Genomic DNA, 13069 nt, shown 5'->3' with positions numbered 1-13069 from the left:
AAATTGATGAATATGGAAACGCTTGAAGCAAGACGCCTGCTCGTTTGCAAGAAATATGCGTCTAGTATTTTTAACCCTGATAGCAAACTGCACTTTTTACTTCCTGATGTAACGCACCACATATATGACACCCGTTTTAGTAAAAGAGTGACATTTAGATGCAGAACCAAATGTAAGGAAATCAGTCCAGTTGTTTACAGTGTCCTTCTATTAAGTTTAGATTTGTTTATTATGTTATCAGTTTTATGTTGTCTCCCTGTACCTATTCATTTCACTTGACCAGTTTTATTTTGTATTGTTGTCCTTGGTCATTTTATATTGTTGTTTGTTTTTTTTACTTGCTTTTAAAGATTACTTTTGCTTTTTATGTATGATTTTAGTAAACTTTTCGCCTTTGTTATTTTTTCACTTTTAATTTTTTTCCAAGTCATGTAATCCCCGTCAATCTGACCAATTGGTCACCATTGGGTGAAAAATAAACCATTATTATTATTTTCAAAAATATTTTTCTTTTTTAAAACTTTGATAATGTGCCCGATATGCAGCCCACTTGGCTTGATTTCCTGTCATCTGCATACTTGATGTCAATGACGTGACAGCCACTTCTAGGATTTCCCACTTGTCACCTAGGGGGCCTTTTCATTGTATCCTTGTTGACTACAAGTATTTGAAGTAGCCAGGACGGTCACTGAACAGCAAAATGGCGGCAGCAACAGCAAGTGTTAGGAAAGTCCTAAACCAGATAGAAAAGGATTTCCTTACGTGTGTCATTTGCTTTGAAAGATACAAGAAGCCGAAAAGCCTACCCTGCTTGCACACATTTTGTGAGCAGTGCCTTCTCACTTTGGTGGAGAATCAAGGTGTCTTAAACTGCCCAACCTGTAAAGCTTCATGTCCACTCCCTCATGGCGGAGTGCGGGCACTAAAAAACAACATTTTCATTACTGGTGTCATTGAAGATTTTCAGGCCCGAGTGAAAGGAGAACAGAAACCTGCTGCAATGTGTGAAAGCTGTCAAGAAAAAGATGCAGTAATGAGGTGTGTAGAATGCTCTCAATATCTCTGTCAGCCATGTGTAAAAATCCACAAAAACATCGCAGTAACAAGATCACATCAGATCCTACCAATTGGCGAATTATCAGTTACAAAGTCCAACGACACTGATAACATGACAAACAAATCAGTTCACTGTAATGTGCACCCTGACAAGGAGGTCAGATTCTATTGTGACACCTGTCAGGTGCCTGTCTGTACCGACTGCACGATCGTCAATCATCGCATACCACGACATGTACATAGAGATTTGAACACTGCAGCAGATGAGTATCTGGCAAATATCAAATCAAAAATACTTAGCAAAATGGAACTGAAAAATCGTGATGTTGAGTCTAGATACAAAGCCTCAACACACACTTGTTCTCTACTCCAAGAAAAAGACAAAGAAGCAGGAAAGCAGTTGAAGAATAGGGCGGAAATGGTCAAGCAGCAGGTCAGACGTGATGAAGAGGAGCTTAGAGCTGAAATACGGGAACATTATGACTTTCAAGTAAAAGATGTCGATGCCAATATCAGTGAGATAGAAATGGAGCTTGACATGATCAGCAGCACCTTAAGTTACTTGAAAAAGCTTATGTCCCATGGAAATGCTGCTCAGCTGCTCTCCACAAAGCAAGAAACGACTCAGCAAATTGAAAGAATACTGTCTTCAGAATCAGTGCGTCCCTTTCAGGCTGAGATTGTGCATTTCAAGCCCACAGAGAAAGATATGCCGGTACATCAGATGTTGGGGCAGCTGATATCTGATGTACACATATCTCGGTGCAAAGTGGAAAACATACCAAAGCAAGTACTAAAGGGAGAAGTCATAGACCTTTTGGTAACAACAGATTCCACTGGGAAAATATCAAGGTGCATGGAAATATCAGTGGCACCGTAAAGAAACCAGATGGATCATCTGAAAATATGAAAGTCCATGATGCCAGAGATGGAACGTACAGATTGTCAACCGTTGCTGGCATGGCTGGTCGATACACTATCACTGCAATGGTTAATGGAAAGGCCATAGAGGGTACACCAATTGAAATTCCAGCCATCACAGGTCTTATAAAGGTGCTTGGAAAAAACGGTACCCAGAAAGGGGAGCTCTTGTGGCCATTAGGTGTTAGTATTAATAGAGATGGAGACATAGTGACAGCCGACTCTGGTAACGACAGATTACAAGTATTTGACACAGATGGTAACTGTAAGAAAGTCATAGAATATATACACTTCAAGAAGCCTTTCCACCCAACAGATGTAGTTGTTTCAGAGGAAAACCACTTATACTACAGTTTAGACGAGGGTAACAGACAGGTGGTTGTCAGTGATATGGATGGAAATTTGATAGATTGTTTTGGCCAGGGAAAGTTAAGTTATCCAGTGTACATTGCCATCCATCCACTTAATGGGGATGTTTACATTGTAGATAGATGTGTTTTATTTCAAAAGATAAAGGTTTTTCCAAAGAATGGGTCTTATGTCAGGTCATTTTCACTAAAGGATATACTCAGTATTATTTCTTCAATAGCCATCAGTAGAACAGGAATGATATTCGCTGTCAACAAGAATACCACAGAAGGTTACATTCAGATGTTTCACAGTCATGGCAAATATTTGGGCAGATTTGGTAGTACATCTACTGAAGGTGACGGAGAAAGGAGAGAGAAGGGAATTGTTGTTTACGATGAATATGTCTATGCATGCAACAATAATAGCATTATCAAATATGACTTCCATGGTGTAGTCTTGGCTTCTATAGAAATTAAAGAGAGGATAAAATATCCTGTGAGTTTGGCAGTCGGTGGAGAATCACTGAAAATAGTTGTAGTGGACCGTGATAATTGTTGCTTGAAAATGTTTGTAGAATGATAAGTAAGGTGTCTCATAAGAAAAAAACAGATCGGACAACATTTTTAATTGCTGAACATGCAATGATGAAAGAGACCTGTTTTTCGATGATGGAGCAACTAATTTGTTTTAATTTTCATTTGCATTTACTGGGGATGTTTACATAGCAGATGATAGTTTGTCCGAGAGCAACACAATCTTCAGAAAGGATGGGTCCAATGTTGCGTCATTTTCAATCAAGGGTACTCTGAACTGTTATGTCTTCTATAACAAGAAGAAATACAAGTATCATATTGTGGTCAATGATAAAGATGTTTGATGAGCATAATAGGTACTTATGTAAATTTGGAAAAACATCTTAAAAGCTTAGTTTTCATAGGGTTGAAATTTCACAGAGTTTATCTATGTAACTATGTGATAATGACAATGTTATCAAATATGATGTTCATGGTAATGTCTTTGAAACTATGGAATCTGATGTATCCTGTAGGTTTGTCGGTCATTGATGGAGCACCCATTAAATAGTATTATATTACCATTCCGTGTCCATCGCATTTTAATTGGTCGAGCTGAACCACGTGACTGCCCACAAATACACAGTAATGGTTTGTTTACATGCCCGTGAATATGAATAATATCATAAACATAGTAACTTTACGGCTAAAACGAAAATTGTGATTTGTACAAAGATCATAATCAACCACAAAATAAAATGGAGCATTTGTGGGCCAAGTTTAGACGTTTTTTTCAAACAAATCTCCGGATTTGCAAAATTTTTGCAGCGCGCGCACTACTCACTGACAGGTTCTGGGGCCCCATTGTCGTTCGCACGGGAAATTTTCATAAATTTTGATGGTTTTTCGGGGTTCGTTGATAATATAATGGAATTAACAGACTCCATCCTGACCATTATCATTTATTTATGGGTGCAGGCGAGAGGAAAGCCAAATTAACGGGTTCGCCAAGCCTCGCCTGTTAATTTATGACTTCCCTCTCACCCTTGCTTATAAATAAGCTTTATGGTCAGCGTGTCGTCCGTTATTTCTATAGTTGTTGACATGGCAACTGCTGTGTGAAGTTGTTTGTTGAGTAAGATGGTAAAGAGCACTGTCCTTGTGCATATAATCATACTCACATAGTTCGTACTCTGACCTGTAAATATGTATTGTGTTTTTGTTCAGGACTCCTTAGGGGAGGGATAATAAGCAGATTTGTTTATGCCTGTAACATTTCTTAATCAATACTGAAGCACAGAGAATATTTGTAGCTTGCACTTTTACTTCAAACATACTGCTGGCAAATCTTCTCATTTTTGACTTATCTGGAATATTATTTGTGCTGGTAAACCCCAGTTCGAAAAGGCCCGGGATCGAGATTAACTATGGTGTTAAGAAGATTATGAGGTGTTTCTGTCTTTTTTAGTTTTGTTCTCCTTTGAAATTGCAATTGTTACACAAATATGTTGCTAGATTTGTGGATTAAGTCCGCATCGGGCTTTAAGAGCTATTTCGTATTTCATTTGTGATGGAATGGTATTACGTATGTTTTTAGTGTGTAGAAGACCATTATATGTAAGCTCTAAATTTGACCTGTTTTTTACAATATTGTGTAGCCTTCCATTGTAAATTACACTTATATTTTTCCCTTTGTAGTTTTTCATTGGATAAAGAATCATCTGGTTGTTAAAATTTACCCAGCCAATAAATCCCATAAATCAAACTCTGGTAACCTTGCAATGTTTTTTTAACTGTTGTAAAACTTGCAATGACACTTCAATCAATATTTGATCTTGGTGTATATGTCATTTTGCTGTGTTTGCAGTGTTTTCTTAATTGTATTTCTCCACAGCTGAAGTCTGTATAATGCACTTCATGAAAGGATAAATTGCATAAAAATAAAATCCCTTTTTCCAGTCAACCATGAACTATATTGACATGTGTGAGTTTTATAGCAATACACCAACATATGTAAATGAAAATAGTCACTACCTAATGAGCATGTATTTTGATTGTTACAATAAAATATTTTGCTTTTCTTTATCTGCTATTAATAGGTGGTATTGAAGCACTTTTTCACCCTGTTTTTCAGCATGTTTCAACATTGTTTGCCACAATTAAGTATGTTAATTTTACATTGTAAATCACTAATGTATCATTATTAATCATACTTTTGATCTCAATCCTGTGTGTTGCCATGCATGGAAAGAGGGTCAGAGGACCCGCCTTGATCAAATGGTTCACACTTAGGGTACATACCATCATTACCAACTCTGATATCAGACAGGCAATATGATTAATATCAGATAAACTTTGGAATGATATCACATTCATAAATATCTGGAACTGAAAAAAAAGAACAAAGCAAAAGAATTTTGATACAAACTATGCAGGTAAAAGCAAAAAATGTTCAGGAATACCTGGGACTAACCATATATGAAATGAAAATGCTCACATGTTTCAGTATCTATTGCAGTGGTCTGTAAATTGAAACTTTTGCCACAAGTTTGCAACTTCATTGAAATTATTATGAACACCAAGAACTATATTCATCACAGTATAATTCCAAAAATCATTAAGTATATGCAAATATGTAATTAGCTGAATTAAAAATACCAAATTTCTTTGATTGCTGTCTTTGTATCACCACTTTATATAGCAAGTGTAATTGCCTTTGGTCAAGTCCTTCAAGCCATATATGCCAAACTGTGAAAGCTCATTAGATATGCAAATTATAAATTAACTGACATGAAAATGCGAAATGACTTTCAATATTGTTTTAGCCTGGTTTCATCGATGTATACAGCATGTTTTGCCAACTTTGACCAAGTAAATCTCAATATATATCCCTAATTAGGAAAGTTCATTAAATATGCAAATTAGGAATTGGCTGAAGTAAAAATGTTTAATGACTTTCAATAATGTTGTATCATAGTATCTTTAATGTACATAGCAAGTTTCGTCAAATTTGGTCTAGTCAATACAGATAAATATCCCTAATTAGGAAAGTTCATTAAATATGCAAATTAGGAATTGGCTGAAGTAAAAAAGCTTAATGACTTTCAATAATGTTGTTTTATAGTATCTTCAATATATGTAGCAAGATTCATCAACTTTGGTCAAGTCAATTCAGATATATATCCCTAATTAGGAAAGTTTATTAAATAAGCAAATAAGGAATTTGCTGACGTAAAACTGCTTAACGATTTTCAATAATGTTATATCATCGTATCTTCAATGTACATAGTAAGTGTCATCAATTTTGGTGAAGTCAATTCAGATACATATCCCTAATTTCAAAAGTTCATTAAATATGCAAATTAGGAGTTGGCTGAAGTGAAAATGCTTAATGATTCAATAATGTTAAATCATTGTACCTTCAATATACTTTCCTAATTAGGGATATATATTTGAATTGACTTGACCAAAATTGATGATACTATGCTACGTAAATTAAAGATACTATGATATAACATTATTGAAAGGGTAAGCATGTTTACTTCAGCCAATTATTTGCATATTTAATGAACTTTCCTATTTAGAGATATACATCTGAATTGACCAGATCAAAGTTGACGAAACTTGCTATGTACATTATAGATACTATGATACAACATTATTGAAAGTCATTAAACATTTTTACTTCAGCCAATTCCTAATTTTGCATATTTAATGAGATAATTTCTGTCAATTCCTTATTTGCATATTGAATGAACTTTCCTAATTAGGGATATATACTGGGATTTACTTTATCAAAGTTGGCAAAATATGCTATGTACATTGATGATTATACCAGGTTAAAACAATATTGAAAGTCATTTCGCATTTTCATGTCAGCTAATTTATAATTTGCATATCTAATGAGCTTTCACAGTTTGGCATATATAGCTTGAAGGACTTGACCAAAGGCAATTATGCTTGCTATATAAAGTGGTGATACAATGACAGCAGTCAAAGAATTTAGTATTTTTATTTCAGCTAATTACATATTTGTATACTTAATGACCTTTAGAATTAATCTGTGGTGAATATTGTTCATTATGTTGATCATAACACTTTCAATGAAGTTGCAAACATGTGGCAAAGGTTTAAATTTACACATAACTGCAATATATAATGAAACACGTGAGCATTTCAGTTTGTGGGTGCTTTCAAACAGTATATGCAAAATATTAAAAACTTGAAATTTCATATTGCTAACAAAGAGAATAAGTTGAACTCTCATCTTAAGATATGGGGACAGTTTTTAAGACTATATAAGTTTTTTCTTCTTTTTCTTCTCCCTTGTGTGTGTCAACTTGATATTCCTTTTCACAGTACAAGAACTATTATAACCTGTATTACTACAAGAAAAGTATGTGACTTGTGTTGTGGTAAGTTTTAGAATGTACACTCAATCATTTATTTTATTCTGTGCATATAAGTGTGCATCAGTTCTACTCTGGAATAAAAGCATACACTCCCTGTGTGTTCAACAGACTCTGTATGCCAAAGAGATCATGTGATGGCATTGCAAACAAACTTACAGTGTACACACGCATACTGGCCGGTATTGTGTTCGTGCATATGATTCTGTTTATTCTATGGTTCACTTGAATTCCAAGTTTAACCGGTTGATGTGCAACATGAGCAAAGCCTGCTTTGAAGGGAGGTTTTTATGATGGCTGTCAGTCTTTGACAAGTTTAAAGTCACTGATAATTACTGCAATGTGAAGTAAACCTTCCCAATTTCAAAGCAGTAAGCCCTAGGGTCAGCTTTATAACTATCACAAAGACATTTAAATTACTTTAAACTACTATGACCACTAAGTGGAGTGAAATGCTGTTTGGTTTAGGATACTCAGTGAACTGTAGTACTGATGCATGTATAAAAGCTAGGATTTGGATTGGCATATCACTGATTCTTGTTTGACTGTTGATTTCTGTGTTGTTCTTCATACTGCAAATTTGACATTTTTTAAATGACACTTTTACATTGTATAGTCACCAAAGTCCATATCCGGTTAGTTAGGGCACTTGGTCATTATTTGCAGACTTTATGCAAACACTGCTATTTTTCCATGGAAACTTTCTAAGTGACCTGGCATAGACCAAGCAATTCATAGCTGAACTTTGTGAACTGTTAGGGCATCTAACAGGCATGCTTTATCAGCTCTGATATCAGACAGGCCAGATCGTAAATGCATGTTAGCACCGACAAATACCTGGAAATGAAAGAACAAAAAGTGAAAGGTCTTAAATACACACAACACCGGTAAAACACAAAAAGTCTTCAAGAATGAGAAAATACATGATTTTGATGTGCAACTGACGCGGTGACATTGAGCAGACTTGGCCAGGTGCCAATGTGTGAGCTTGCTTTGTAGTATTTTTGTATCACTTACTAAAGCCACACAGGTCAGCCACACTGCGCAGACAAGTAATCTTGCCTGTGGACATTTTGGTATTATGAAAAACGGAGGGGTACCACTAGCCCTGTCAGTTATGTGGCTTATCTTCTCCAGATGTTTGTGTCATGCTTGTATCACTTATTTACGGTATGCACTAGCAATTGACATATTGAAAATCTAACAATTTCTGAATGACTATGACAATATTTTAATTATCATTAGTATACAGTGCGTGACATGTCTTGACATAAACTTTGTTAATATTTGACTTGTAAGAAATGTAGCTTCAAAACAGCGACAACCATGCCTTCATTAGTTGCTATGTTCTGTGCAAACTCTACTTTGTTGCCATAGAAACAAAGTATGAGTGCCTGGCACAGACCAAACAGTTCATAACTGTGCTTTGTGAACTGCTCAGGCATATACCAGGCACGTTTATCAGCTCTAATGTCAGACAGGCCAGATCATGTCTGTCTGTTTGGAATAATGCCACATTCAAAATTTACCTGGAAAATAAAGAGCATGAAGTGAAAGAATTGTAATACAAGCAACACATGTAAAAACGCCAAACTCAATGCCAACAAATAATCTTTGAACAACGCAAATTTATGATAAGCAAATGACACATTGACATCGGACAGAATGGCCAGCTACAGAGTTTACAGCTTGCTCTCTCATTGTCAAACAAGTCAGCTGCACTTCACTGGTGAAGTAATCATGTGAATAGAGATATTATGAAAAACAGAGAGCATAAGAAAGTAAGAAAGTTATTGCCAAACAAAATAATAGTTTTGTTATATAGCATTTCAAGAACATGATGTGAAAATTTCAGAAAATTTGACATAGCCAGAGTGGTGTTATTGTAAATTCTTTAGAAATCTTGAAATAGGGAAAAAAGAGGAGACAGGAAATCGGGTGATTTGCATACATTAACTCTTCTTTATCATGCAACTTATGACTGCTTGAGAAGTTAAAGGTGAGCCCAACCAATATTTTAAGCTTGAGTAAAAAAATTAGATGAAATTGAATAAATATTTGCAAAAAAGTGATTTTTGAGCAAAATACGCTGTGTTGAGTGCAGCAACCCCTTAAAAATACATGATTTTGATGGGCAAATGACGCATTGACATCGGCCAGAACAGCAAGGTGAGTTTTGAGCTTCCATTGACAGAATTCATGTTCCACATAATACGGAAATTATTGCAAATTGCCATTTAAGTGGTTGACAAATTTTAAAACATACTTTAAATCGCTAAAAGTTTACTTTGAACTGCAACGATTATCAGAGACTTAAAGCTTAGCACAGACTGGTGGCTGCCAAGAAAAAAACAGCCCTAACAGGACAGAACATACATTGTATGTCAATCGTGATTTTTTGTGTTGTGGCAGTTTTTGAATGTACACTGAATATGTTACCTTCATTCTAGTCTGTGCATATATGTTGTACGTTAGGGACTGTTCAGAATTTATTTCCAGGGGGAGGCTGGAGGATTTTCTATTTTCTGGGTGATTTTTTTCCATGCCCCCCCCCCCCCCCCTAGTAGATAATGAAAAAAATCTATGGCCCCCCTCATCTTTCCTTTTTTCCATGGCCCCCCTAATACGTATATACATGCATGCTTACACTCTAAGACATATCCAGTCTAACAAGTTGCAGGAACTGTAGTGGACATTTAATTGATGGTATAACAAAACATTTCAGGGTTATGTGACTATAAAAAGAATGTTTTGCAGGGACTGCAAGTGGCACACTTTTGGAAAGGCTAGCAATAAACATATCTGGTTGTAAATTTTTGAAGAAAAGTTAATTACTAAATATGAATACTTCTTTTGTTATGTCTCACTGATACATATGATGCACACAAAGACAAGCACAGAAGTCAGTTGGAAATGGTGAACAGAAAATCAGAGGAGCAGATAATTGGCAAAGTGATATACCGGTATATCTTTGAAGTTTAATGGTACATCATTTGCAGATATCCAGATATTTCTGGAAAGTGAGATGTACATGTACATGCACAAGTTCAGCATACATTTTCATTTGATGATGCTGAATATTTGCAGACTCACAGTGGAGGTTTTAAACATTAGGAATTAAAATTGGCGAAAGCTAACTAGTTTTTACTATTCTCTTTTCTTCAAATTTGGTTGCCATAAAACAAAGAAGCTGCCACTGAAAGCAACAATGCTGAGGAATATTTTAGAACATTTCTTGATTCTTCATATTAAAATGCAGATAACCCTGAGTAAGTTAAAGTTCACATTTTGTCAGCAGTTTTTTTCAAAATTGACAGAGCATTCATATTTTAAATTTTTCTAACAAATTTTTATTTTAAAATGGTCATAATGCGCATGTTTTCAGACGACAGGAAAAAATAAATGTTAATTGTTGGGGTCTTTTTGCCTTTTCTGCAAGCTGTCACTGAGAAATCTTTATATCAGAATGAATGGGACACAAAAGTATTAGCATCAATACACAATGTGTAAGCCTATCCACATTTCTCCTAGCCTCATACACACTGAGATCACTTCTTTAACTACAGCAAATTTCTTGTGTACACAATATCACAATCTGACACCATAGCATTGATGCAGTGCCACATGATCTTCTGGATGCACACAGGATTATTAAGGATTATTGTATAGATCTGAAATTCTGGGCAAATATTGAATTGATGTTTTTCCTGCCCCCTAAAAGCTTGAGGTATTTTGTCTGCCCCCCCCCCTAATTTTTCTTGGGGAAAATGGGTGGCCCCGCCCCTGAAAATCCTCCGCCCCCTGAAAGTAAATTATGAACAGTCCTTAGTTCTTCTCCGTAATAAAAGCAGATATGGTGTGTTCAACAGACCTCACATGCCGAAGAGAGCACATGATGGCCATACAAACAAACTCATAGTGTACAAACACGTTTGAATATACACAAATATTTCTTTGCATCATGGCCACCTGCATGGTAAAAACGGAAATTGTCTGTTATAATACAGCAAAATACAGGTAAATAGACCCTGCTCTTGGCACAAGCTAGCAAATTAAGTCAAAGTCAGGTTTTACATAGCCCTTTCAATTTTCAAGCAGTAAGCCTTAGGGCCAGCTTAGTAACTGTCACCAAGACACTACATAACTTCAAACTACAACCACTCAGTGGCATGAACTGCTTTTCAGCTGTATGATATTCTGTGAACTGGATGTCTTGAAAAGATGCATGTATTACAGTTGTAAGATTTGGAATGGCGTGAATGAAATATCGTTTGACTGTTTATTTGAGTGCTGTTGTAGTTATGTACTATTAATTTGACCATAGTCTGTATTCCTGTTAGTGATGGATGGGGCACTTGGTCATTATTTTCAGACTTTGTGCAAACTCTGCTATGTTGCAATGGGAACACTTAAGTACCTGGCATACACCAAACAGTTCATAGCTGAACTTTGTGAACTGTTCAGGCATCTAACAAGTATGTTTATCAACTCAGATATCAGGCAGGCAAGGTCACAAATATCTGTTTGGAATGACGCCACCTGTAAATACATGGAAGTGACAGAACACAAAGTGAAAGAAGTTGAATACAGCAGATACAGGCAACATAGGTAAAAGCACAAAAAAGTTCAAGAATGAGAAAATACGTGATTTTGACAGGCAGCTTATACATTAATTGACATCGGGCAGAACTGGCAAGGTACCAAATTAAATGTGTGCGATTGCTTTGTTGTATTTTTGTACCACTTACTAAAGCCACACAGTTCATCTACACTGCGCCTGCAAGTAATCTTACATTTTGGTATTTATGAACAAACAGAGGGGTGCCATAAGCCCTGTCATGTAGATTACATTCTCTGAATGTTTGTGTCACGTTTGACTCATGTATCTATCCTTGTCAATATGTTGAAAATCTTATGATTTCTAAATGGTTATGAAAATGTTTTCATTAGTATACAGTTTGTCACATATTTTGACATACTTTGTTTACAGTTGATTGTAAGAAATATAGCTTAAAACATCTACAACTATGCCTAGATTATTTGAAATGTTTTATGCAAACTCTGCTATGTTGCTGTAGAAACAAACTGTGAGTGCCTGGCACGGACCAAACAGTTCATAGCTGTACTTAATGAACTGTCAAGGCATCCAGAAGGCACTTTGATAGATGTCTTGACCGCTTGGAGTAATGCCACATTCATAAATACCTGGAAGAGAGAGAACACAAAGTGAAAGAATTTTAATATAAGCTACACAGGTATAAACACCAAAAACAAGTCATTGACAATGACAGTACCTGCTGTTATTGGGAATGTGTTAGAGGAATTAACTAAATTGAAGTCAATATGATGCACATGTAAAAGGAAGGGTGCCAAACACCTGTCTGTGACTGATGCCCATATTGGATTGGATTGTAAACAAGTAGACATTAGAATGAATGGCATGAGGTAATGTCTTTTTACCAAGTTCAAGAGAATTACTATGTCATGTGCATGCTGCTCTTGAAATGTCAAAATTCAGTTAATCTGCATGAAACTGGTCCAGGCATGTCTCAGTAATGGCTTTTGACATAAAAAATCAGAAGGCCAGATATGAACCTAAAATGCTCCTGTGTTCAGTACAGAAGAGACCTACTATAATTAGCTTTTAATACTGCAATATGACTTTCTTGACTGTTAAATTTGGTATGATAAACATCTGCAGCACGTTTCATCAAATTTTAATAGTGCAGCGATTAAGGATATAGATCACTAATTACAAACATTCTTTCCATTTTCAGATGCCTGACTTTACTACAGAAAACAAAGCATCAATGACACTTG

The 13069-nt window shown here is 35.7% G+C and overlaps 2 protein-coding genes across 2 annotated transcripts; both read left to right on the top strand.

Annotated features, from left to right (window-relative positions):
- The first annotated feature begins 700 nt into the window (after positions 1-700).
- On the top strand, positions 701-1936 carry LOC139144364 (E3 ubiquitin-protein ligase TRIM56-like). Its single transcript, XM_070715066.1, has one exon. The coding sequence runs from the start codon at positions 701-703 to the stop codon at positions 1934-1936; it is 1236 nt and encodes a 411-aa protein (XP_070571167.1).
- A 26-nt stretch (positions 1937-1962) lies between these two features.
- Positions 1963-2907, top strand: LOC139144363 (tripartite motif-containing protein 2-like). The gene has a single exon (XM_070715065.1). The coding sequence runs from the start codon at positions 1963-1965 to the stop codon at positions 2905-2907; it is 945 nt and encodes a 314-aa protein (XP_070571166.1).
- The last annotated feature ends 10162 nt before the right edge of the window (positions 2908-13069 follow it).

Source organism: Ptychodera flava, chromosome 11, assembly GCF_041260155.1.
Source record: "Ptychodera flava strain L36383 chromosome 11, AS_Pfla_20210202, whole genome shotgun sequence".
Lineage (NCBI taxonomy): Eukaryota > Metazoa > Hemichordata > Enteropneusta > Ptychoderidae > Ptychodera > Ptychodera flava.
This window is presented reverse-complemented; position numbering and strand designations above follow the sequence as displayed.

Coding starts and splice junctions, on each gene's coding strand:
- LOC139144364 (XM_070715066.1), top strand. CDS start 701: ATGGCGGCAGCAACAGCAAGTGTTAGGAAAGTCCTAAACCAGATAGAA.
- LOC139144363 (XM_070715065.1), top strand. CDS start 1,963: ATGAAAGTCCATGATGCCAGAGATGGAACGTACAGATTGTCAACCGTT.